The 27,399-nt window shown below is 40.9% G+C and overlaps 1 gene segment (V, D, J or C); it reads right to left on the bottom strand.

The window, feature by feature from the left end:
• Positions 1 to 597: 597 nt before the first annotated feature.
• LOC132824821 (Ig heavy chain C region-like) lies at positions 598 to 27,131 on the bottom strand. The segment is given in 7 exon segments: positions 598 to 728; positions 4,349 to 4,678; positions 5,132 to 5,437; positions 7,531 to 7,869; positions 12,574 to 12,879; positions 22,928 to 23,284; positions 26,990 to 27,131. Coding segments are annotated over 7 exon segments (1,911 nt in total).
• Positions 27,132 to 27,399: the final 268 nt, after the last annotated feature.

Here is a 27,399-nt window from a genome sequence, read left to right as displayed (position 1 = left end):
CACAGAGTTACCTGGTCGTTTCAGCGTGCCCCGTCCTGCGGCAAATCCGGATATATCCAACTGGCAGCAACTACCGCTACCTACCCTGGTCGACCGGATTTACCTAACTTGGTCGCCCAGAACCCCAGAACCCCAGATCCCCGGATAAATCCAACTGGCAGCAATTCCTACTACATACACTGTTCGACCGGATTCGCCCAACCTTGTCGCCCAGAACCCCGGTTCCACGGATCCCCAGATATATCCACCAGGCAGCAACTACCAATGTCGGTCACCCAGATTTATCCAACTGGCAGCAACTACCGCTACCTACTCCGGTCGCCCAGATACGTGGATACATCCACCTGGCAGCAAATACTGCTGCCAGACTCCCGGATGTATCCAACTGGCAGCAATTACAGAACCAACACCCGTCGACCGGAACCCCGGTTCCCCGGATCCCCGGATATATCCAACTGGCAGCAAATACCGCTGCCTCCCCCGGTCGCCTGGATAAATTTTTTAAGACTTTTCTTCCCAGGATCTTGTGCACACAAGAGTCACCTGACCGAAACCGCCGCGTCTTCCTGTCTTTTTTCCAGGGTCTCTCAGTCCCGATCACGCTCGCACAGGCCGCTTGCGGCAAGGAGGGGCACTAGAGACCGCCGAAATCAGCGAGGTGCACCTTCTCCGTTTTCTCAAAAATGCCGAGCGACTGGAGCTTGCATTCCCGGGATGAGCCTCCAAATCTGTTAGAAACAAATTTAATAAAATTTAGACGAGACCACCAAAACTGGAAACAAGACAATTTATTTTATGATCTTGCAAGAAAAGACATCAAATGCAGAAGCAAATGAGCAATGAATATTCAAACTAGTACACAGTTATACTTTTGAGCTGCATGAGGTCACCACTTCTGACTCCTACATTTCCCAATCAACTTTATTCTATGACTAACTTGCGATCCGCTCTTATTATTTCCCCCCTTCTCCAAGTTGGCGACCCTTCCATCTGTAAGTGCTGACATTAGGAAGATTTTGCTAAACTTGGATCTTGATGTTCCTATCACTTTATCTGTTTGCTTGTAAAATCTTCCATTGTTCACAGGTATATTCCATTCCTGAATATACATTTTAACAATGTGTCTTTAGTTGCCTAGTTCGTGTGTTTCAGCTATCCCAGCTGTTTTGCTGAGACTAAATTATTTACTAGAATAATTATGCACTAAAGTTAGTACCCAATTATACATTTCCCTAGTGCTTGCTGATTTAATCCCCCTCCCGACCCACCAGCACCACACTCAAGCCCACCATCACCACCTACCTTCTCGCTACACCTGCGAAAACAACACATCTCCCCACCTCCCATGCAAGTCGTGCAATTAGAGATCATTACATCTTCATAAAGCAGTCAGGTATTTCCCAAGTGTGACTCTTATCTGCAACTATTAGTGCATTGTTGAGTCTCAGCAAGAAATTACAAACAGTAACTGAACCCGTTATTTCTTCATTGTCCATGTCAGAATATTTATATTTTTTGTAATCTATCATTGGAAGATATTATTATTTGTGGGATGCTTATTACAAATGATTATTTAATTATATCATTATATTTTAAATATAGGCTGTGACAGCAGTTTAGTTGAAAAGTGTGGCCATCACTGAATAAAACTTCAAATGTGATTCTCATCTTTACGTATTGATGACTATTTGCTTGGCAACTCATGAATAGAATTGACATCACAGTCAGGACATTGCTTCGTATTTTTATTTGTAGGATCTGTATATTTAGGAATAAGTTTTTGTACATGTGTCCCTTAATTTATTTGATCCACTGCTTGGTGTGTTTGGTGTTCCTTTAATGTTTGTGTATGTGGTTATGAGAGTCTCATGCTTCACTCTTGCCCATGTCGGAGTCAGTGCACGAACAAACACATTCGTGCACAGTTCCTTTACTGCTGGTGTGCTCATATGGTTGTGTACGTAAATTTTGATCTTTTCACATTGTGTAACCATCATCATGCTAATATGTTACATCGTTGATGACTATGCTTATCTTGGAATGTCTTTGTGAGTGTTCACTTTTCAATTGTGCTATCTAAAATGAGTGCTCATGTGTCTGTTTCAGATCCTACCTACACTAGGTTATTTTCATGTTTATGCTTATTAAATGTTAGCATTCAAAGTCATGTTTTGATGGATGTTTATATTTATATGATGATGTCTGCTTTTGTGCCAATCCTTCCCAAACCATCTCCTGATAAGCTTGTTTGTGTAATTGTGCATGCTTGCTGATGCTTGTGCATATTATCCTTATTTAATAAACGCCCCTCTATTTTTTGATTTATGCACTTGTGTGACTGCATGTGGGACTCTGAAATTGTGTGTCTGTGTGACATTGTATACATGCTGATCAATGTGGTTTTAAAATACCCAATTAAGATGCCTCTGTCATCGTATGTTTGTGATACTGAAATTGGGAAAATAATGATATTAATGTTTATCTCTGTGCAATTATGTGCCTGTGTGAGTCGACATGTGGGAGGACATTTTTCGGAATTTGTATCTGTATGTTCATGTGTGTATGTCTGTATGTATTATGCTGTATTTTTGTATATGTATTCATGTCCATTTGTGTGTTAGCGTGTTTCTATGTTTCTCATGGTTATGTGAGAGTACCCCTGTTCATTAGTGCAAATGCTTTTCTTTCGGTGTATGTGAGTTTTTTTAAGAGCTTAGGTGAGTGTTCAAAAATCACTTGCACGTGTGGCTCCGTGCATGTATGCGTGTATGACGTCTTATCTATATGGATATTTGAGTGTGCACGTAAATAGTTGTCTTTAGGTGAGAGTCTGTATATGTGTCTTTGCGTGTGTATTTGTGATAATCTCTCTATGTATGTTTCTGCTCTTTTACCAGACTGCAATTTTTATTATTCTAATTTTATTGTTCTAATTTTAATGGATTGCCTAAATTAGATCTGACCTTGGTGTTGCAGGAAACATTTCCCATCGTCGTGGAGAGATAAGCGTTTTTGAGCAACTCATCTGTTGCAATGATTGAATTTCTGTCTCTGAGACAAAAGGCCTGAGTTCAAATCCCCACTGCTCCAGAAATAACTTTTCTGAATATGTTTATCAGAAATCGTCTACTTGTGTTCTGTATATGAAACGAAATGATATCAAGTGCTCCACTACCTGAATTGATCCCATGTGCTCCAGAAAACTGAGCCCAAACTATAGAATTCAGACCAGACGATGGAAACACTGGTTTTAGTTTATGGGAGTCAATGTTAATCATTTGTTAACAGGGCCGAGCTTGACCAACATATTTCAAAGGTATTATTTTGCGTGGAAATTTTAAATCTTCAGACATCAAGCAAGAAGCTGACTGTTCCTGTTAACAGGAGAAAGTGAGGACTGCAGATGCTGGAGATCAGAGCTGAAAATGTGTTGCTGAAAAAGCGCAGCAGGTCAGGCAGCATCCAAGGAGCAAGAGAGTCGACGTTTCGGGCATGAGCCCTTCTTCAGGAATCAGAAAAAGAGCTCATGCCCGAAACGTCTACACTCCTGCTCCTTGGATGCTACCTGACCTGCTGCGCTTTTCCAGCAACACATTTTCAGCTCAGTTCCTGTTAGCAACTGGATTACATTACAGAGGACATCTAGCATGAAAACTCTGCACAGGGAGCAAGAGGACAGACCATTCATCGTCCCTCTCACTTCTGCTCCACAACAACTCATCTATCGATTCTCTTCAGTGTGAAAGTGAAGATACATTCTGTCAACTCATGCGCTGGCGCAAGATCCCTCGCAGTTCCCCAGAAACAAAGGTTACATTCAAATTGCTCTGCACTCTTTACGATTGTTATGTTCCAATCAAGTTTAATTTTAACGTTTCTTAAATTTACATTTCCAATTGGTGCAAAGTGGCAGTTTAAAACTGACATGAATTTTGTAAGAATGTCCAATCGGGGGAATCAAGAACACCAAGTTCAAAACTGGTGCCATACCCTTGATATAAAATGGACATTCTCAGATTTTGTCACAGAGGGATTTAGGATGGCTAAGGTACTTGGTGGAATCCTGCAATGAGTGAGCTTTACGTTGTCTCTGACTCAGGGTGTATCTGAGCAGAAAACATTAACTACACAAGGCACTCGTCTTGGACCTGTTAATAATCCACTTTAACTGCACAGATGGAATGTAAGCCAGAGTGAGTAACAACTAATTCAGTATTTAGCTCGCAACTTGAGGAAATAAAAACGTTATTATTTCTGTTGAATTATTAAATGCAACTTTGAGATTTTTATTGACATGAATTAACAGTGTCCATCAATGCAATTGAAATGTTTACGAAACTCGGTTTACCGCTGGAGTTATCGACTGTTCTGTTGATGATCTTCAATGGAATTGCCTCATGTCCCACCACACAGGAGTAAGAAGCACCACTGGCCCACTCCTCCGCTGTAATGGATAACAGGCTGTACATGAAGAAGGAGATGTTGTCACTCTCTGCCATCACCTCGGTGTTCTTGTAGTTACTGGGATTCACTGGCTTGTCATTGCTTGTCCACTTGACGAAGATCACTTGGGGGGAGAAACCTCTCACTAAACAGGTGAGGGATTGAAACGTCTGAGCGGGGATTTCTTTTGTTAGTGGCAGGAGGACCGACACTGATGGCTCCAGCAGATTAATCACTGCAGAATATTTGAGACAAATATAAATTAAATTTTAAAAATGAACCAATATCACAATTTCACGAAATATTAAAATACGCCATTTTTAATTTGGGATTTATTCACTTTCGTTCTCTAAAAGAGCAGAATGGTACATATTCTGTTCAGATAAAAAAGTAAAGTTTAATGTGAAAGTTGTCGCCATGTTTCCAGCCCACAACAAGGGCATTCTGTCCAATTGTCATTGCTGATGGTGACATCACAACCCAGGCTTCTTCCCACCTTATCTGACTTAGTCAGAATAAAATATCTTTTGTTCCATCTTTTTCTTAATCAGCTACTTAGCTATCCTGCCTTCAGATGCATCATTAATGCTCCCAACGGTGTTTGTTCATTACCAATCAAAGGCTGCCATTGATGTAGCAGGATCCGGATTACACATGAGATCCTTTGTGTTTTAATCTCACCGCTCACCTTTCTCCTTGTGGATGGAGTCTCTCAGCGAAGTCGATAGATTCTGATAGTACACCACACATTCAAAAGTAACACCACTCAGCCAGACTTCAGTAGAAATGTCCAATTTGCTGATCAGGCTTTCGGGATTCTGTCCAGGCTGGTCAGCAATCTCTGATTTCAGAGGCTTCTTTTCCTGTGTCCAGGTAACGTTGACTCCAGAAGGAAGATTGGACAAAACGCAGGTTAACGTCAACGTCCCCTCCAGTAAGACTTGTTCTACTGGTGGTGGGAGGATTTTAACGGTGTTAGCGTGGCACTCGGTATCTTTGAAGAAACAAAAAATCAAAGTCAATGAAAAGTGCCTCTTTATGTTGCAAATACCCAATCTTCAGATTACTTCTTCACATGGTGAAGACACCACCTTCAAAATGGCAACTCCAACTATTGCTGAAACGATGCTTACTATTGTTGATGTATTTTGCTTTGTGAAAGCATTTGTGATTACCTATAACATACCCTGTGTAATTATTCCTAAAGAGCACTGCCTTTGTAACAAGTGAAACCTGTGAAACAAGTAAAATCATCGAAGATACCATAACGTAACCCATGGAATTACCTTTCTTTCAGAGTTTGTCTCTCACATCTATTGATACTTGTGACAAAAGTAATCTGAATATAAATTAGTTAATTTCCACGTGCATAACCCTTAGGTGCAAATGCTGCTGGTCATGGTGACTGACAAATAACTGACTGACACATTCCTGATGAAGGGCTTATGCCCGAAACGTCGAATTTCCTATTCCTTGGATGCTGCCTAACCTGCTGTGCTTTAACCAGCAACACATTTTCAGCTGTGATCTCGAGCATCTGCAGACTTCACTTTTTACCGGACAAATAACATCCCAAATTTTGGACAAATTATACTAAATAATAGTTATTCTCTTTACAGAGTTCTGCAGTGTTACAGGAACAGTGAATTCTGTTCATTATATTCAATGTGGTCGAAAATACTTTCCGTTATTGGTATGATGTAATTCTCTAATTTATGTCATTGTCTCTCGTGGGCTGAGTTGGGAATAGATCCGAAAACAAGACACTGAGTACAGCATTGGATATCGAGAAGGACACCCATCTCCTTAAATCTTTCCCTCTATTCAGTTAGTTCATGACTAGTCTGTACGTTCAATTTATTTACCAAGCCGCAATTATTAATTTCCTCATAGAACACAGAAAAAGAGAAACAAGCAAAAGCATCTGAAATTCATCCAGAAAAGCGATGGAAATGTGCACTAGTTTTATAGACATCCATTATACACTGTGTAAACATCGCCACCCCAAACTAGGATAAATCAGCATGTCTCAAGTTCCTAGTTCATTCGTCCCTATTGTAGCATTCTTACCAGAATTTATTCTCCTGTATCATCCACTAATTATAGAGAGCATCTTAAAGAAGCTTAGTGAAATCACGTTTATCCCAGTTAATCAATGTGATACCCACTTGATCTGTGGTCTGATCCCATAAATGAAGTTAAGGAGCTCAGTACCAGAAAAAAAATCGATGTCGTACAATATCCAAGGCCAACAGCTCATTCTTGAGCATTGAACGCATTTTGATTTATTTTCAAGTAAGGGTCACTGCATATTTTAAACACGTCATTTTGAGACCACAACATCATAAGATAGAGGATCAGATTGGCTTGGCCAATCCAGAGTTTAGATCACAATGGTGCTGGAAAAGCACAGTAGGCCAGGCAGCGTCCGACGACCAAGAAAATCGACCTTTCGGGCTAAAGCCATTCTACTGTGTTCTCCCTATACTAAACACGATCCGATCTATCTCTGGCTTGAATACAAACAATGGCCTGGCCTCCACAGCCCTCTGCATCAACAAACTCCACAAATTAATCACCCTCAGTCTGAAGAAATTCCCCCCCATCTCAGTTCTAAACGATTCCCCTTTGACCCTGAGACTGCGCCCTTGGATCCTCGTTTCGCCTACCAGTCAAAACATCTATTCCATGTTCACTCCACCTCAATCTCTCATTATTTTCTATATCTCAATCAGATATATCTCCAATATCCCCCCCCCCCTCCTCCTCCAAACTTATCCTTGAAGCGGCTACCAGGCAAAGATTCAACCCTCTGAATTCCTCTCCCAGGTGGTCAGCCAACAAGCTATTTAACAAAGCTCACTGTCTATATATCTATCTTCAACAGAGGGGAAACATGTTTTTTTGACTTGCCAAAATGTTGGATTATGAGCAATGCAAATGTAACACTCAAGCTGAAATGAGATATGTGGCATATTGGGAAATGAGACGCTGTACCGTGCTGTTTACTAAGGCTGATAAATTATTGTGTTTGATTCACATCAGAGTTCAGAATGATTTGTAGCTCTCTCAGTATGTGTCTCTTACCCTGGAGTGAGGTAATATTTTTACTTTGAATGTTCTCTCCATGAGTGACCTGACAGGTATAGACTGCGCTGTTGAACCATTCACCATAAGGGACCATCAGCCGACTCGTCACCGAGAAATTCCCGTTTGCCTCACACACGGGAGACGTGAAGAAGCCAGAATCCAAGGGTCGGCCATTTTTCAACCAGATCATGGAGATTGACTTCGGATGGAAATCGATGATTGAACAGACAGCGGTTGCAAACTTGCTGTTTGCGATTTCTTCACTGGAGCTCACAGTAAGGAGAAGAGTTGGTTGGAGAATATCTGGACCTTTAGTAAATACATCGCACAAATTATCTGACAGATTCCATAACAAATACAATCAGTTATCATATATCAGGGTTTCTTGTGGTTAATGGATACAAGAATCATTATGGTGCAGAGTGCTGGAGAAGCTGGGATCCACGCAGAAAGACCAACAGGACAATGTGAAAGGCTAAAATTATAGTACACAGCAAGTGAATCAAGGAGGCAGAGAAACTATAGGCCGGTTAAATCAGAAGGGAGATAGCAACGTTGGATGGTATTCGTTTTCATGACAGAGTCTAATGAACAAGACAGATGCATTATCGGTATAAATGAGAAAAATTGCGAGGCTGCTATCACAGAGACATATTGAGAGCGGGACAGGAGTGTATTCAATATTTTAGGATGTACTGCCGTCAAGCGAGGCACGGAACGATTGAATAGGATGGGGGCGGGGGTGTGCGGTACCGAATGTTGCTTCTGTCGCAATTCTAACAAGAGTATTTTAGGCTGTAAAGAGATATGAAATCATGTATACCTCCTCGAACAAAGCCAAATGGACAGTACTTCAAAACCAAAATACAGCAAACATGACTACTGGGAGAGCACAATAGACCTTACTATAAGTCCAAATGACCAAGTGCAGATGCATGGGCAAATTTCACAGAAACGTAAATTAAATAGGGGAATGAGAAAAGAGGTTTTTAACATCCTCAGCGTAGGCTTGGATATTCATTTTTGACAAAAGTTTAGAGGGAGCAGAATTCTGAAAATGCCCCCAGGAGAATACTTTAAAGAAGTATATGTTTCATACAGAGAATTTTAATCAAGACCTTGCAAGAGAGGGGTGAACCTAGACTTAACTGTAGGGAATGAAGTCAACACATTGTGCAAAACATCAATGGACAGTGCAGATAGTGATCCTAAATCGGTTAGATTCCAGATTGTTCTGGAAAGGGATAGAAATTGACCCAAAGTTCTGAAGGGGAAGGACAATGTCAATAAGATCAGGTAATGATTTGACCAGAGTGGACTGGAAACTGGCACTTAGTGGTAAATTTAAATCAGAGCAGTGTGACATATTTAAGAAAGAAATAAGAAAAGAACAGGGAAATCATTTCCAAAAAGCTACTGCGTAGGACCAATAATGTAGTGGACTGCGGACACCAAAGGGCATGGAGGGTGAGATAAAGAGAAACAAGGGAGACTTCTGTTCTATACTGAAATCTCAGAACAATAGATACTATTATGGAGGACAGGACGTGCAAGGGGGACGTTGAAAGAAAGAGGTATTAGGAGAGCAAAAGGGACCATGAGAAAATAATAGCAGTCAAAATAAAGGATAATATTTTTTAAAGTTACAGGCTCATTCATAATAAAAGAATAATTCGGGAAACAGTAATGATCAGTAAGTGTTAATACTGGAGTGGAGCCAGAGGATTAGGTCGTGGTCGAAACAAACATCTGGAATATTGTGTGCAGTTCTGGTCTCCAAATTTGAGGAAAGACATTCTGCCTATTGAGTGAGTTCAGCGTAGGTTGACAACGTCAATTCCTGGAATGGCGGGACAATCTTATGTTGAAAGATTGGAGCGACTGGGCTTGTATCCCCTTGAGTTTAGAAGACTGAGAGGGGATCTGATTGGGATATATAAGATTATGAAAGGATTGGACACTCTGGAGGGAGGAAACATGTTTCGGCTGACGAGTGAGTCCCGAACCAGAGGTGACAGCTTAAAAATAACGGGTAGGCCATTTAGAACAGAGATGGGAAGAAACGTCTTCACCCAGAGAGTGGTGGGTGAATGGAATGCTCTGCCCCCGAAAGCAGTGGAGGCCCAGTCTCTGAATTCGTTTAAGAAAGAGTTGAACAGAGCTCTCAAGTATAGTGGAATCAATGGTTATGGGGATTAGGCAGGAACAGGATATTGATTGAGGATGATCAGCCATCATCATAATGAATGGTGGTGCAGGTTCGAAGGGCAGAATAGCCTACTCCTGCACCTATTGTCTATTGTCTATTGTGTAGTGTCCGTGTTCACTAGGAAGAGGGGCAATTTGGGGATAAAAATCATGGAGGAGTGTTGTGATGTACGTTTGAAAATTAGGACACATGATGTAATGTTCTGTGTTGTCTTGCTGGATGAAAAGCGGTTATATTTCCAGGGCAGATGAAATGCATACCAAGCTGTTGAGTGATGCAAAAGATTAAATAGTTGAGTCGCTGACAATAATTTAGAATGACTGTCTGGCCACAGCAATTGTGCTGAGTGTAGATCAGCCAATGTTGCACTGTTAATCAGGACGAAGGAAGGGATGAACAATGAAAATACAGATCTGTCAAGCTAGTCACAGTGGTGGAAAAACTATTGGAACTATTGAGAAACGGAATTAGTCTTCATTTGGAAGATCAATCAACAATTTTCAGCAGTGTTTTATTGAGAGGATGTCATGTGTAACAATTTGATGGTAGTTTTCAGAGGGAAAACTCGATGTCCAGATGATAGAAATAATCAGAGCCAATGGGATCCGAGTTAATTTGCCAGATTGGATCGAGAACTAGCTGAGTGGTGGGAGCCGGGATAATGGTCATAGGATGTCTGCGTGACTGGAAATCTATGTCTCGTGGTGTTTTGCAGGAATTGGTGTTGATTTCCTTGTTGTCTCTCTTATATACCAATGATTGAGTCTCGAATGTAGGAGGATTAACCAGTAAATTCACAGTGGACAGGAAACTTGTCATGTTGGTAAGTGATAAACATACTAACTTTAGACAGCAGAAGGACATACAAGGGTTGGTTATATGTGAAGAGAAGTTGCAAATGGAAATCATTCTGGATAACTGTAAGGTGATGTAATTCGGGAGAAGAAACTGTGAGGTATTACGTTTTGAATGGTGAAATTCTGGACAGGACTGAAGATCTTTGGTATACATACCCACCAATCCCCTATAGTACTGTGTCGTCTGGATAAAGAGGCTAAGAAGGTGGGAAAGGTATTTGCTTTCATTAGCCGATACATTGACAATGAAGAGTAGGGAGATGGTACTGGACCTTAATAAAACACAGGTTAGGCCATACTGAAGCGTTGTGTGCATGTTCTTGATGGACCTGCGGTGTTATACATTGGGTGCTGTTTGCTGTCCTGGTGATTTGTGCTGTTTCAGTGGCAATGTTTACAAGAAAATATAAGGTCGGGATCATGTACAGTGCTGGGTTCTCTACTTTTATCATTTACATAACTGATTTTCAAGCTAGCATTAGAGGAACAGTTAGTAAGTTTGCAGATGACACCAAAATTGGAGGTGAAGTGGAGAGCGAAGAGGGTTACCTCAGATTACAACAGGATCTTTACCAGATGGGCTAATGGGTTGAGAAATGGCAGATGGAGTTGAATTCAGATAAATGCGACGTGCTGCATTTTGGGAAAGCAAATCTTAGCAGGACTTATACTCTTAATCGTAAGGTCCTAGGGAGTGTTGTTGAACAAAGAGACCTTGCAGTGTAGATTCATAGCTCCTTGAAAGTGGAGTTGCAGATAGATAGGATAGTGAAGAAGGCGTTTGGTATACTTTCTTTTTTTTGTCAGAGTATTGAGTACAGGAGTTGGGAGGTCATGTTGTGGCTGTGCAGGACATTGGTTCGGCCACTATTGGAATATTGCGTGCAATTCCGGTCTCCTTCCTATCGGAAAGATGTTGCGAAACTTGAAAGGGTTCAGAAAAGATTTTGCCAGGGTTGGAGAATTTGAGGTACAGGCAGACGCTGAACAGGCTGGTGCTGTTTCCCTGGCGCGTCGGAGGCTGAGGGTTAACCTTATAGATGTTTACAAAAATACGAGTGGCATGGATAGGGTAATTAGGCAAAGTATTTTCCCTGGTGTCGCGGAGGGCATAGGGATAGGCTGAGAGGGGAAAGATATAAAAGAGACCTATGGGGCAAATTTTTCACGCAGAGTGTGTAACGTGCATGTAATGAGTTGCGAGAGGAACTGGTGGAGGCTGGTACATTTGCAACATTTAAGAGGCATTTGGATGGATATATGAATAGGAAGAGCTTGGAGGGAAATGGGCCGGGTGCTGTCAGGTGGGAATGGATTGGCTTGGGATAACTGGTCTGGAGGGACAGGTAGGACCAAAGGGTCTATTTCAATGCTGTGCATCTCTATGACTCTGTAAATGTGATTACACTGAAGGCAGCATTGATGAGATTTGCTAGGATTTTGCCTGGGTTGGAGGGTTTTAGTTATGAAACTAGATTAGCTAGACATGTGTTTTTCTTGGAGCAGAGGACAATTACGGAGAAGATTATCATGATATCTGGAATTATTTTAGGCATAGACAGGGTAAACTGGACGAAAGTTTTCCCCTTGATGGAGAGATCAATGCCTCAGGAGCACATGGTGAAGGTAAGGCCAGGAGGTTTAGAGTTGATCTCGAGTTTAACAAAATCAAACAGATGGTGGTGTGAGTCTGGAGTTCAGTGCCTATAAGTCATGCCGAGACCGAGCCCCTCATAACCACTATGAAGTAATTAGAGGCATACTTGCAAAGTCAAGTCATATAAAGCAATGGATCAAGTGCTAGCACATGAGATTGGAATAGTTAGGTGGCTGCTATTGATAGGCGTGGACTGGATGGTCCAAAGGGCCTTTCTCCTGTGCTGTATGAGGTGATTCAGTGAAAATCGTTATAAATAATGCTTCATTCATGTTAGTCCCAGATGCTCTGTTTATCTCATTTCCCACAACACTTACCTTGACATGGCATTTCTTTGCTTTTGTGTGACCCGCTGTGTTGAACCTCACAGTAGATTTTGCTGGGGCAATCTACCGCTGAGTTGGGCACGGTTAACTGGCTGCTCAGGGTGTAGGTTCCGTTCTTGTTTCTCACTGATGAATAAGTCTTCAATCCAGTCGTGATTAGCTCCCCACCTTTCTTCCAGGTTACATTGGTGACGTCACGGGAATAGTCCATCACCAAACAACCAAAGATCACGGAACCGGTGTTGTGCTTCTGACAGGAGGTGACCAGACCATACAGCGTGGGGGGAGAAGGTATCTCTACAGTAGAATGACCAATTGAGCATGTTAGTTCCTGTTAATTTGACCTTATCAGTTAATCAAATGTATCGTCAGCTGTAAATATTTGCCAGTATGCTCCCTCTGAAGTCTACAGCATAAATGTTTTTGTTTTTGTTTCCTACCAGTTTCTGATCATGATCTTTGGTTCTCTCTTTATAAACATGCCCTCGAACTTGCCAATTACCATATAATTTATGAAGAAGAACATCCTGATCCCACCACCAGTAACTGTTTGACGATCTCACCAATTGACACTTTCACTGGATTGCAAGTGAAAAGCAGAGAGGTTTCACAAACCCAAACCAAGGAAATGCAGATTCATTGAAATTCTACAGTGTGTGCAAACAGGCCACTTGGCCCAACAGGCCCTCACCCACCCTCTGAAAAGTAACGCATCCAGACCCATTCCCCCTACCCTATTACTCTACATTTAACACTGACTAATGCATTCTAACCTCCTAATTCCTGAACACAACATTTGCAATTCCCCCAGCTTGCACCTCTTTGGACTGTGAGAGGAAGCGTACACAGACATGGGGAGAAAGTGCCAACTCTACACAGACAGTCACCCGTGGCTGGAATCGAACCCGAGCCCCGAGCACTATGAGACAGCAATGATAACTACGGGACCAGCGTGCCGCCCCACTCGGTACCGTGCTGCTCGAAATACGCAACAGCTGGCAGTATCCACGGAGAGAAATCAGAGTGAATCACAGGACATAGAATATAGAACATTACAGCGCAGTACAGGCCCTTTGGGCCTCGATGTTACCCTGCCCTCTCATACGAATCTGAAGCCCATTCCTCCTACACTATTCCCTGTACGTCCATATGCCTGTCCAATGACGACTTCAATGCACTTTAACTTGGCGAAACTACTACCATTGCAGGCAAAGCACTCCACACCCTTACGACTCAATGAGTAAAGTAAATACCTCTGACTTATACCTATCTCCCTTCACTATAAAGTTGTGTCTACTTGTGTTTGCCGTCCCCATACTTCGAAATCAGGTCCAGTGAGCCTTCCTCACTTATCAGTGCAAGGCAGAATGTTCTCTTTGGGTGGAAGGTCACTGCAGCAGCAGCACAGGCAGGAGCTGAGCACTGGGACTGGGAGGATGGCAGTCAAAGTTGAACTCATGCCAATTGCCTGGAAGTTAAAACTTCTGATTTACAATTATCTGAATGCTGGAGGCCTCTGAAAAAAATGGAGGACTATTAAGGTTCAGAGACTTTGCAGTGTTACAGCTGAGTATTTCCATAAACATGATCTGAGAAATGAAAAAGTAACTATTAACTTTAATAACTATCAAACTGTCACGCAGTTCATCTCTCAGACTAACCACTGCACTTACTCTGTCTAGACAAAACTTTCCACTCACATTGACAAACCCTACCCTGCTACACACCTTTCATGCCCGGACCACACAACCTCTATCACAAGACACGCATCCAAGGCAATCCATATTGGTAGTGTAGCTGAGCAGAGAGATCTCGGTGTCCATGTACATAGATCCATAACAGTTGCCAGCCAGGTTGATAGGGTTGTCAAGAAGGCATACTTTGTGGTTGCTTTCATCGATAGAGGGACTGTGTTTCAGAACCGCGAGGTTAGGCTGCAGCTGTACAAAACTCTGGTGTGGCCGCACTTGGAGTATTGTGAAATATTCTGGTCACCGCATTATCGGAAGAATGTGGAAGCTTTGGAAGAGTTCAGAGGAGGTTTACCAAGGCGTTGCTTGGTATGGCGGGAAGGTTTTAGGAGGAAAGGATGAGGGTCTTGAGGCTGTTTTTGTTTGAGAGAAGAAGGTTGAGAAGTGACTTAATTGAGACATAAAAATAAACAAAGGGGGACAGTGAAAGATATTTTCCTTGGATGGTGATGGCTAGCAGGAGAGGACATAGCTTTAAATTGAGGGCTGATAGATAGGGGACAGATGTCAGAGGTTGCTTCTTTACTCAGAGAGTAGTAGGGGCATGGAACGCACCGCCTGGAACAATAGCACACTCGCCAATTTAATAGCATTTAAAAGGTCATTGGATAAAAATGGAATAGTGGAGGATAGATAGGCTTCATATTGCTTCCACAGGTCGGCGCAACATCTACAGCTGAAGGGCACTGCAATGCAATCTTCTATATTCCAGATGGACATAAGATCTCAATTCCTTTCACTCATTTCCACTCCTGTCACCCTGCATCTGGCCCATGGTGAATCTGGCCCTGACTGGACCTGGCACCGTAATTTTCACAACCTCTGACAGAAGCCCACTATCCGAGGCATGACCTCAGCCCTTGGTCACTGATCTCTCATCTTGCCAAGTCAACCTGTGCATATTGCATCCCAGCTCCTTTCGCATCTGTGTTTTACAATCTACCAGACTCCGAGCTTTGCATTTGCACTCTGCCCACCTCTCCACAAAGCAGCCTGGTACCCCGCTGATCTCTCCAAAAACCAACCTGGCAAAGACAGACCTCCTACATTTCAGATCAAACTACCCTTAACCTACCAAGCACAATTCTACCAAATTATTCAGTGACCATTGTAATTTACCTTGATGCCACCTTGCCAAACAGGGTGCATGCAAACTTACCGAGCACCCACCCAACACCTCACAGATTAGATTACTTACAATGTGGAAACAGGCCCTTCAGCCCAACAAGTCCACACCGACCCGCCGAAGCGCAACCCTCCCATACCCCTACATTACCCCTTACCTAACACTACGGGCAATTTAGCATGGCCAATTCACCTGACCTGCACATCTTTGGACTGTGGGAGGAAACCGGAGCACCCGGAGGAAACCCACGCAGACACGGGGAGAAGGTGCAAACTCCACACAGTCAGTCGCCTGAGTCGGGAATTGAACCCGGGTCTCAGGCGCTGTGAGGCAGCAGTGCTAACCACTGTGCCACAGCCTACCAAACCAAACTCTCCCACATTCCCAATCTAGCCCCTCACTTGCTCACCACACCTTCCAACTTTGAGCCTACTCTACCATAAAATCAGTGAGTCATAAAATCATATAGCACCGAAACAGTTCTTTTGGTCCAGTTCATCCATGCTGACCAGAGTTCCCAAATTACACTCATTCCACTTGCCTGACTTTGGCCCATATCCATCTAGACCTATCCAGTTCCTGTAGCTGTTCAAGTGTCTTCTAAATGTTGTACCTATCTCTGCATTTACCACGTCCTCTGGCAGTTCAGTCCAATATTTTGTACAGTTACAACATGAATCCCCAACTCCTGCACTCAATGCTCTCAACAATGAAAGTACAAGTGCCAAACACCTTCAACACGCTAGCTACTTGAGACAACGCTTTCAAGAATCTATGAGTCTGATTCCTCAGGGCCCTGTGTTCAACATCACCACCCACTGCCCTACCATTAACTCTGTAAGACTCTATGAGTCTGAACCCTCAGAGCCCTGTATTTAACATCACTTCCCAGTACCCTGTCATTAACTCTGTAAGTTGTGACCTGATTTGTCTTCTCAAAAAGCAACACGTCGTATTCATTTAAATTAAACTCCATCTACCACTCCTCAGCCCATTGGCCCAGCTGATCAAGATCACATTGTACGTTTAGAAAACTTTCACTGCCAATTATACCACCAATTTTGGCGTTACGTGGAAACTTACAAACCAGGCCACATTCAATGTTTTCATGGCTTTCATCCAATATTGCAGCTTGATTGCCTTTCTCCCACACATCCGTAGCATTTTTTTTTGAGGATTGAAGGAATCTACCTTCTTATTGAAATCATTCAATGCTTTGACCTCAATCAATTCCTGTGGCGGAGAATTCCAAAGGTTCACCATTCTTTTCTTGAAGAGTAAACAATCAGGTTCAATGTTATCGGTGTATTGCGAAGACTGGTGAGCAGCAAGATTAACGATGATCCTGTGAATGGAATACCATTCCTGAGGGGCCGAGTTGCCTTCGTCAGCTTCCATTTTGCATGCTGACATGTCCCTTTGGCAGCATGTTCCAAAACTGAGATTCTTGATGATAAGGGTGGGCATGCATGTAAATGCTTCTCCTGAAAGCTTTCCTCCAAATAAGACTTCAACTTGACTCTCAACTATTTCTCTGGCCGTTTCATCTTCCTCGATCACAGCCATGGGACTCACTTCCTAACAACGTTGTGAATGTGCTAAGACCACACAAACTTCAGCAATTCAAATAAACTGATGACAACTGGTTTCTCAAGGCAATATAAAAAGTCTGACACTTCCACCTGTCTAGAGAGTCAAACAACCACTGGAAGAATTGAAAATCATTTGAGGCACTTGTGTGTCAACACAAGATGACATGGTTTCTTTTTGTGTGATTTGACTGTGTTTTCACTGAATGAACAGAACTATTTCTTAATCATATAATAGGAATGAAGCTTCCCTCCTTTCTAGAAAGGCAATCACACATTATATTTCATTATTCCAGGGAAGTATAGTGTTAAATTAATGTAATATGATAATTGGAATGTTTCAATTGGAAATTTTCAGAGATTTAACGCTGACTTTCATGGGCAATTAATTCCAGCCTCATTGTGTCACTTTAAATACTCAGAGAAACGTCTTTCAGAAATAGTGTCTCCCTTTGTTATGAGCAGTCGAATCAGTAAATCTGGGATAGTTTTTTGGCTTGATAATCATTGGTGTTAAAGTGTTTAGCCAAAGGGAGGCCTGTGGATTTGGCTCACAAATGCACCATGATCTAAGTAAGTGGTGGAACAGCTCGAGGGACTGAGTGCAGACCTCCTGCTCCTACCTTCGTATCATTGTGTCATGCATTAAGCTAGCGTTGACAGTGATCACTTTATATTAAAATAGTTCAACAAATTAATTGTTTCGCATGTTTTTTTAACAATTCTGTTGATTATTTGGAAGTGGATCATTAACATTCTCTATATGAGTGATCAAAATAACTTCCAAACAATTACCTCACACATTGCACTCTGGAATGTGTTGTTACTTCATAATAGTTTCTTGTGAAACTACAGCTCGAGATCAGGGCGCTCAAATTCAACGATTCTCTGATATTTAATTTCTCTGAACATTCCCAATTTGTTCAAATGCATCTTTGCTCTGAAGAATGTATTTAATCGAACATAACTTTTTCAATGAAACAACACAATTTAAATGCTAGAAAACCAAAATAAAGACAGAAATTTCTGAAGAAACTCAGCAGGTCTGGCTGCTCCTGTGGAGAGAAAGCAAGGTTAACCTTTCGTATCCAGAGACTCCCCTCTTCACCAAATTGTTTTCATGTTTTTGGCGCAAGAGCTCACACCTGTTGAGATAAACAGCGATAACGTTTGCTTGACTCCTGTTGGACAAAGGATTCTTAGCAGAGATACTGGACGGTCTGAAATACTAATTGAAAACCAATTGAAAGGCTATCACCATCTGCTGCAAATGTTGGGTTCAGCGGAACCCCCACCGTACTGAACAATCAAATTTAGCTACAGCACTGGTTTACTATAAAGTAAAACAGCCTAAGCATAATCACATCAAATATGCTTCGAACATGATTCATTCTGGGTTAGTTATAAATGATATTGTTAGAAAAGCAAGTCAAAAGCTGGGATTTCTTTGAGTACTTACTCCATTAACCCCATCTAGCGATGCCCAAAAGCTTGTGAACAAACATTGATCTGGAAAAAGCTGCTAACCACCAAAATTCTGTTTAATATCTAAGAGACACAAGTCAGGACAGCGATTGAATAGATTTCACTGGCTCTGTGAGTGGAATTCCAACAAACCCAAACATCTCAATCTGCTTTCTTGCACTGAAGCAATCTGATAAGAGATGTTGTTACATACCTCTCTAACAGGTTGTAAGTGAACACAGGAAACCTGGCACAGAAACAGGGACCCTACTACAACATCACAACAGACCTAAACACAAAGAGCTCGACAGTGTCACGGAGAACACAGCCAACCTGTTTGACAGTGCATAAACTTTGTTAGTTATTAACACCTTCCAACAACCAGGGATTGTTCCAGAATGTTTGCACGATGAAAGTAACATTTCAACATTTATCCAAGAATACTTTGACAGCAGCTCCGAATTGTTCAAACTCTATGGGAACTACACAGAAATAAAACTGGAATTGCATTGCCATTAATTCACTGTCACTGGATTTCACCCTAGAACTCCCTTCCACTTTCCCCTGTGAATGTTGCTGCACCAGATGGTCTACTTAGAAAAAGATTAAAATGTTTTGAACTGTAATATGACTGTTGCCAGTGACATTAAAAGCTGATGATATGTTTTCAAATAATAAGATGCAAAAAAAATTCAGTTTCTGCATTGTGCCACTAAACATGTCCTGCACAACTGAGGCACAAAGAAAATATGCAGCATATTTCCCACTGCCTCGCTCAATCAAATATCTCTTGATGCCAACAACCAATTTCAAAACTCTTGCGATCTCCCTTTTGTTCCTGAAATGTTCATTCGGATTAGAACAACATGGTCAGGGCTCTCAATTCTGAAGCACCCATTCGAATATTGCATTTCTGCCGGATAAAAGTGGATTTGAAGTGCGAGATGAAATTAAACTGCCTGAGATTTAGGTATACGAACTGAACAATTTACAAATGGTCAGGACTGTTGACAAGTTGGTCGGAGATAGCACTGAAACAAACTGCACAGCAGGCTTAATCCTAGTAGATACATTGCTCAATTTCTCACGGAAAATAAATTCACTGTAATTGAACATTCATCAGAGGAACTAACCAATAGATTAATGTGAAAAGAATGTGTCTACAATGAACATAACTAGCCACTGAGATAATAAACTTCCTAAGTCATTATATTTAACAAAATTAGTGAGGTAGGAAATATCGCCAATTAAAGCATAGATCCGGAGGAAATGGATTATTCTCTAAATTATTTTTACATATTCTTAAAACATTTCTTAAACTGTGGAGATTTTGCATGCATTGCATAAAGTCAATACTGGATTCCAGTGTGAAAAGCAGCAAGTTCACTTTCTTGTTAAGTGTTTTTGATGTTCAAAAATGTTTAAAAAGTTATGAATTGAAAACATGCTTCTGTCTGGAGTTGCCCGCTTTAACGAATGTCTAAGTAAATGTGGACACTGCTGCCTCACAGAAACACGTACCCAGGCTCGGTTCCAGCCTCGAGTGACTGCCTGTGTGGAGTTCACACATTCTCCCCTGTGTCTGTGTGGGTTTTCTCCCACAATTCAAAGATGTACATGTCAGCTGAACTGGTCATGCTATATTGTGCATAGTGTTAGGTGAATTAGTCAGGGGTAAATTTAGGGTAGAAGAATGGATCTGGGTGGGCAACTCTTTAGAGGTTCGTTGTGGACTTGTTGGGTCAAATGGCCCGATGCATACTGCACGAAATCTAATCTAAATGATTGTCACACTTAACTGATGTGAGCAGATTCTTCAGTTGATATTTTGTTGTAAAATGTAACGATTTATTTAAAATGCACAGATTGGGAACACCTAAAACACTGTGCAGATGAAATAATTAAGTTAATGTTGTATTTCTATCCTGAAAATCCAGTTAAATCAGGGACATAACAATTAATTAACTAAAGTTATTTGTTAAACTGATCAAGCAGTGAAACTGATCTGCTCTTCAAAGAATTTAGCAAAATTTCCAAATGGTCTTTGCTCATGATCTTTTCCAGCCAGGCAAATATGTATGCAGTCTACAGCAGAATTGAAATGTGTTTCTTGATCAATTATAACACAGTCATGGCGTTTTTGCTCAAGAGCAAGGATTATTGGAACATAATATTTCTTTATGACTTGTAAACCGTTCAAAGACAGACCTTGTGATTGAACTAGAAGTTGAGTTCTGAATTTGGATTATAAAGCATGGATTACATTAATACTTGATTATTTCTTTTAATTAAAAATGGCGCCAGAAGGTATGTTTTCCCTTAATTTTTAAAACCATTGCGATTTGCCTTTCACTTAATAATAGGCTTTATGAAACTTCAACTCGCATGCTGATTGCATGAAATGAGGAACCTGGAGCGGTTCACCGTCACCAACCATGTTAACATTGCAAAAACAATGTAGAAACCAGAAACGGTTTCCCAAATATAACACATTTAATGTTACCCAAGCACAATCCCTCCTCAACAAATCACAGCACGATGTGTTTGCAGCAGAACTAGCTCTGCAAACATTTTCAACAGAATCAAGAACATGATGTAACCTCACAAAAAAAAACAAATTGAAGTCTAACAAAGCTGCTCAGAATCAAGCAAACCAATGATTAAATTGAATAGAAATAACAAGTCATAACAGCACCCTTGTTGTGAGGGGACTTAACATTAAAGCTGTAACGTTTCTGGCAACAATTCAATTTATTTTCAACCTGCACAACCTTCTTGATCACGACAATCTTGTGCAAAACACAGTAGAGCGGTTGGAGGCATATATTGATTAATCACTTCATGGTCAAAACAAAATTGCTGAATGGACAAATATTACCACATTATAATTTTAAGTTAGTTTCAACCACGTAATCTGATCAATTCTGCAGTTTAAGATTTTAGTCCCAAATTTTATTTTGAATGATGCTATTCAAAGCAAAATTCAGTTAGTTTACAATTAGACCTGAGATTTCTAAAAAAAAAGTCAATGCATTAAAAACTCGTTTTTTTCTTCATTTCTCACACATCCCCGTTTCTGCCTAAAGTTGATTTTCAACCGATACAAACTGATATAATGTTTTCAATCAAGCAGAGTAAAATATGTCATATAAGTTTAACTAATGCAGAAATGATTCATGAAAAACAAAAGAACTTCACAAATGTTGGTAATGAAAAGTAATCCAGAGAGACAATCTCCTCAACAGAAATTAAACACAGAACGAATGAAAACGCAGATCAATTTCACAAACTGAATACGAATCCAATCAAGTCAATTCAACAGAATCAAGGAAAATAAAATCAGAATCCAATCAACTCAAAACAACAGATTTAAATGAAACATACTAAGAATCCAAACAGTTCATTTCAACAGAATCAAATAAAACAATTTCAAAAGTCAATCAACACAATTCAACAAAACCAACTAAAAACAAAGCCAAAATCCAATCAACACAGTTCAACCAAATCAAGTAAAATAAACTCAGAATCTAATCAACAGAATGAAGTATAACACCGCGAGAAAATGTTATGATAGTTTGTAAGCTGATTGCCGTTAACAAAATTAGCAAAATAATTGAGAAAGCATAATCATGGTAAGAACATATATTCAAGAAATGAATAATGATATTTTAGCATATTTTAATCATGTTTGGTAATATTTTGAACATCGTTAAATGCTTAGCGTTTGTTGTTGATAATAAAACTCACAGTCAGGGTGTCACTGACATTAAACATTATTTTTAGCTGACTGATTAAGAGACATTAGGTATTTCAAGTAACCCAGCCACACAGAATGCCGATCTTATAAAAATAAAAGAGATCCAAAGAGCAATTGACTCCATCATCACCATTTTAACTATTTGCTGAGCCTTAACTGAAGTCTATAATCAATCCGAACCAAACCAAACTCAGCACAGACTCAGAGTTTCATTTAATTCAGAAAATAGTCACATGAAAAGAAAGTTCTTGGTAGGCGGCACGGTGGCACAGTGGTTAGCACTGCTGCCTTACAGCGCCTGAAACCCGGGTTCTCATGTTTGGATGTTGTTATGTTCTAACAGGCCTGCAATCCAAAAGCTAATGCTCTCTGACTACTAAATAGGCGACTGACTGTGTGGAGTTTGCACGTTCTCCCCGTGTCTGCGTGGGTTTCCTCCGGGTGCTCCGGTTTCCTCCCACAGTCCAAAGATGTGCGGGTCAGGTGAATTGGCCATGCTAAATTGCCCGTAGTGTTAGGTAGGGGGTACATGTAGGGTTATGGGTGGGTTGCGCTTCGGCGGGTCGGTGTGAACTTGTTGGGCCGAAGGGCCTGTTTCCATACTGTAAGTAATCTAATCTAATCTTAAAAAGTCACTACGAAAGTTCAAAGTTCTTACCTGAAGTCACTGACACCATGGTCCCTTGGCCCCAGTACTCACTCCAGCTATAACCACTTGCACAGTAATAGATGGCGGTGTCTTCGACCTTCAGGCTCCCCATGTGCAAAGCGAAAATGTTGTTTGAAGTGTTTTTGGATGCAGTAAATCGACCCTTAATCGCTGGTGCATAGTTATTGCTGGATGGACTATAGTAGCGTACCAGCCACTCCAGACCCTGTCCGGGAATTTGTCGGACCCAGTACATGTTGTAGCTGCTAAGATCGAACCCACTAGTTTTACAGGTCCGTTTCAGACTGCTTGTGGGACGGCCAGTCTCTGCATCTGGCTGAGTCAAAACAACCTCCGACTGGACACCTTTAAAAAGAAAACAAATAAACCTTGAGCATTAATGCAGATGAAATGATGGTTGTGTATTTTACATTCCTGCGGTAGACTAACGTTGAGACAGAACCAAAGAGAGACTTGAACCAAAAAAACACTCACATGATGAGAAAGTCAGTAACAAACTGAGAAAAATAGTCGACACAATCATTCTGATAACTTGTGGGAAACGGTTTTTCCAAGATCTTTCTAAACAAAGCCAATGCAGGAGTGTTGAATTACGGGCTAGTGCCCAGGATTTATATGGCCATCGGAAGGGGCAGGCTCACAGATTCCTCCCACAGTACAATAATGTGCAGGTCAGGTGAATTGGCCATGCTAAATTTCGCGGAGTGTTAGGTGTAGGGGAATGGGTCGGGGGGTAGGAGCGGCGGTGCTCTTCGGCGGGCGGTGTGGACTTGATGGGCCGAAGGTTCTGTTTCCACGCATTAAGTAATCTAATCTAAAAATTGAATACAGAGCGTGTCCAATGTTATTATATTCTGAATATTCAATTAGAGGTTAATTCCCTTTAGTTCGACATTCAAGCACAAGCAGATAAAGCTAAAAAGAAATTCAATAATATTAATAGCTAACAATGTTTGTGACTTTATTTTTGCTGTCAATCAAAGTCTCTCTCATATTACAAAATAACATATCATTTCTAATCTGCGTTTCTAAATTCAATTTAGGCAACCTAAATATGGAGCATGTCTAAAGTGATTGAGTGTGTCACTAAACAGTTTGGACCCGGAGGTTAGAAGCACCTCCTTACATTGCAGAATGTATCTCCTTATTTTTTTTTTCAAATTACTCCGATCCTAAAATGCATTGTAAAGGAAAGCTGTGTGTCTGAGAAACAAAAAGTGAGTTGGCAGTGATACATGACACCGAGGTAAACTTTTGAAAGAACATCTAATGAACTAAACAGGACCGTCCATAGGTTTTTTTTTAAAAATCCTGAATGGCTAAACAATTGCAGGTAACTGTCTGGGTACATCAGGAATGTTTGGTTAAATTAGAGAGAATTACAATAATGATTACCACGAATGTAGGTTATAAACAATACATTTTTCTGCTCACCGATAGCTCTGACAGGGGCAGATAACTCATAAAAATAAGCAAAAATGCGCTGTTGATTTACTTTGAGATGATAAAAAAAAGTTACTGCAATGTGGGATTTTGGATCCATTAACTTCATATTCAGGAGCTTTAAAGATACTCAATAAACAGGCTGAACTAACCAAAACGTCATTCACCTGTTTTCTGATAGTCATACAGTGAATGCTGAATTCAGTGACTTTCCTTTTTAAAGAAGAAATACCAAGTGAAATGTAACCATTGTGAGTAATTGGGAAAATATACTTTGTTTGGCAGGATTTTATTTAGTTGATTCGTTTTCCCTTTAATTGGCCAGATACAATAGTTGGCAGCAATTAAGCTGACTGCAGAAAAGGTCCTTAAGTTCCCATGTTCATTTACTGGAAGCAGGTGGAGTTTCTGCAGTGGATCAAATATATTTTGTCTCACTGTTGACTAGTTGGTGGAAAGCCAACTGCAAACCATAACCACTGCCTCTGCAGAAACAAATCTACTCAGCAACAATACTGGAGAAAATTTTATTTTTCAGTTGTGAAACTTGGAGAACCCGTCCCTCCTCTCATGGAAGAAAATATCCGCAAAGTCTCAGACACAACCTAAACATCAACAGTTCATTCGAGGATCACTGCAGCACTGTTTAATATTGAGAAAACTCAATAAATAGTCATAGAGTCATGGAGTGATACAGCATGATTGAAGACACTTCGGTCCAACCAGTCCATGCCAGTCATAATCCCAAACTAAACTAATCGCATCTGTGTGTACTTGGCCCAAATCCTTCCAAACATTTGATATTCATTTACTTATCCAAATGTCTCCTAATTGTTGTAAATATCCACCACCAAATCATCCCAAACACAAACCATTCTCTGTATAAAATTTGTCTCTGATAACCTTTTTAAATTTTTTCTCCTCTCATTGTAAAATCATGTTCCCTATTGTTGAAATCCTCACAAAGTGTGTGTTGGCTGGAAGGCTCTGCTTTCATGTGAACATGGTGCGATTGGTGAAGCGATCTTTCTATGTCTTGAAAACGTTCTACTATTCGAAATTAATCTTTCCTACTTTGTCTAGTTCAGAGGCTCTAATTAACATGCTTCATACCGGAAATATTCCAAGCCTTCGTTTCAATGATATCAATAAACTCCATCTGACTCTCCGGCTAGTGATGTGGAAATTCATGGTCTAATTAATGGTGCCACACATTGCCTGGAACAACATCACTTTATTCAACTAAAGTCAACAATATACATTAACATTGTGAAAGGCACAAATTATACTTTTACCCAGAGCAGCCAGTTACATCTGCATTCAGACACAAAATTCAGACCTTTGCACAGAAGATAGACGAACCATCACAACCTTGGAAATGGTTTTGTTTGATAAAAGAATGTAACGTAGACATGCTCAGAGCAACTCGTGACAACAAACTTGCTTGATTTTTTTTGTGTGGTGTAACACATGAAATGCTACTTTCATCAGATTGATGTGAACCATTTGCATTTCAAGTTATTTGAAAACGTCCTTCACAATAGATATGTGAGCAAATTTGAGAAATCATTTTTTTGGACTCATGGAAGATCCATAGTGATATTCTGTAAATGTTTGGAGGTGTGATTGCTTTGAAGTCTTGACAAAGACATTGGCGTACAGTACACAACTTCACAATTTGCTGTACCATGAAACGAACAATCACTGTGTACAAGGAAGGCGATAGTTCAGAATTTAACAAGGACCTTGCAAGATTCGTGGAGTGGACCGACGAATGATACATGAAGCTTAACAAAGGCATTTCTGAAATGATTAATTTAGCTGGGAAGAAATGACCAATTTAGCTTAGAGACACAATGTCACATCTCTGTTTACATTTCAATACACTATAAATTACTTTTCTATTATATCCTAAAATAATTGCGTTTTTGTTCATATTTAATACACTCTATCTTGTTTCGGGGCTAAGATAGTTTCTTTATTTATTTCACTCAAGATTGGGTGCTGTATTTTTGCCTCAGTATTGACCAAACTCATATTGGTGCCAACTTAGATCGCTCGAGCTGCTTTTTCAGAAAGTCGATGTCTGCACCTGTTATGTCAAAATAGTCTGTTTATGCTTAGATCGAAATAAATCCTGTTAACATCATCCCAAATTCAGGCTCGGTTATTTTGTATTTATTCATTGGAATTGAGCAAGAATATGACCAGCCGGTCCTTAGTGCATTGGGAGAGGGAGTTAAAGTGTTCAGTCACGGGGTCATGGAGTTGTTTGAAACAGGTGTCTCAGAGATGTTCTCTGAAATGATCCGCAACTTAATGCCCTGCCTCCCTGATGTAGAGGAGACCACACCAAGTGGAACAGACACAGTGGGTGACATTTGTGGAAATATAGGTAAACTTCTCTGTGATGTAGAATGATCATTTAGGGCCTTGTTGGAGGTGAGTGGGCGCAGGTTTTGCAATTCCTGTGGTGGCAAGGGAAGGAGATGGGGTGGGAAGTGGGACGGTGGTGGGGAGGGGGGATGTTTGGCGTGGACCTGAAGAGGGAGTCGCAGAGGGAATGGTATCTCCAGAATTCAGATAGGGGTAGGGAGGGAAATTTACCCCGAGTGATGGGATCTGTTTGCAGCTGCTGGAAGCAGTGGAGGATGATATGATGTATGCGAGGTTGAAGCGGTGAGAGGTAAGGAACAGAGGGCTCCCTATTGCGATTGTAGGAGTGGGGTTCAATTGCATCGTCAACCATGTGGGAGGGGAAATTGCTGTCTTTGAAAAAGGAGTTTATCTGAAATGTTTTATGGTGGAACTAGTCCTCCTTTGAGCAGAGGAATTGATAATAACGGATAGCATTTTTTCAGTAGATCGGATGGGAGGAGGAGTATTCCAGGTAGCTGTGGGAGTCATTGGGCTTGCAGTAAATGTTTAGTCGGTCACTGCAGATAGACGTGGAGAGGTCTAGGAAAGGGAGGGAGGTGTCCGAGATGGTCCCTGTGAAGTTTATGTCAGGGTGGAAG

This window comes from Hemiscyllium ocellatum, chromosome 19 (genome assembly GCF_020745735.1).
Source record: "Hemiscyllium ocellatum isolate sHemOce1 chromosome 19, sHemOce1.pat.X.cur, whole genome shotgun sequence".
Taxonomy (NCBI): Eukaryota; Metazoa; Chordata; class Chondrichthyes; order Orectolobiformes; family Hemiscylliidae; genus Hemiscyllium; species Hemiscyllium ocellatum.
The sequence above is the reverse complement of the archived record's forward strand: the minus strand, read 5'-3'. Positions and strand labels throughout refer to the sequence as shown.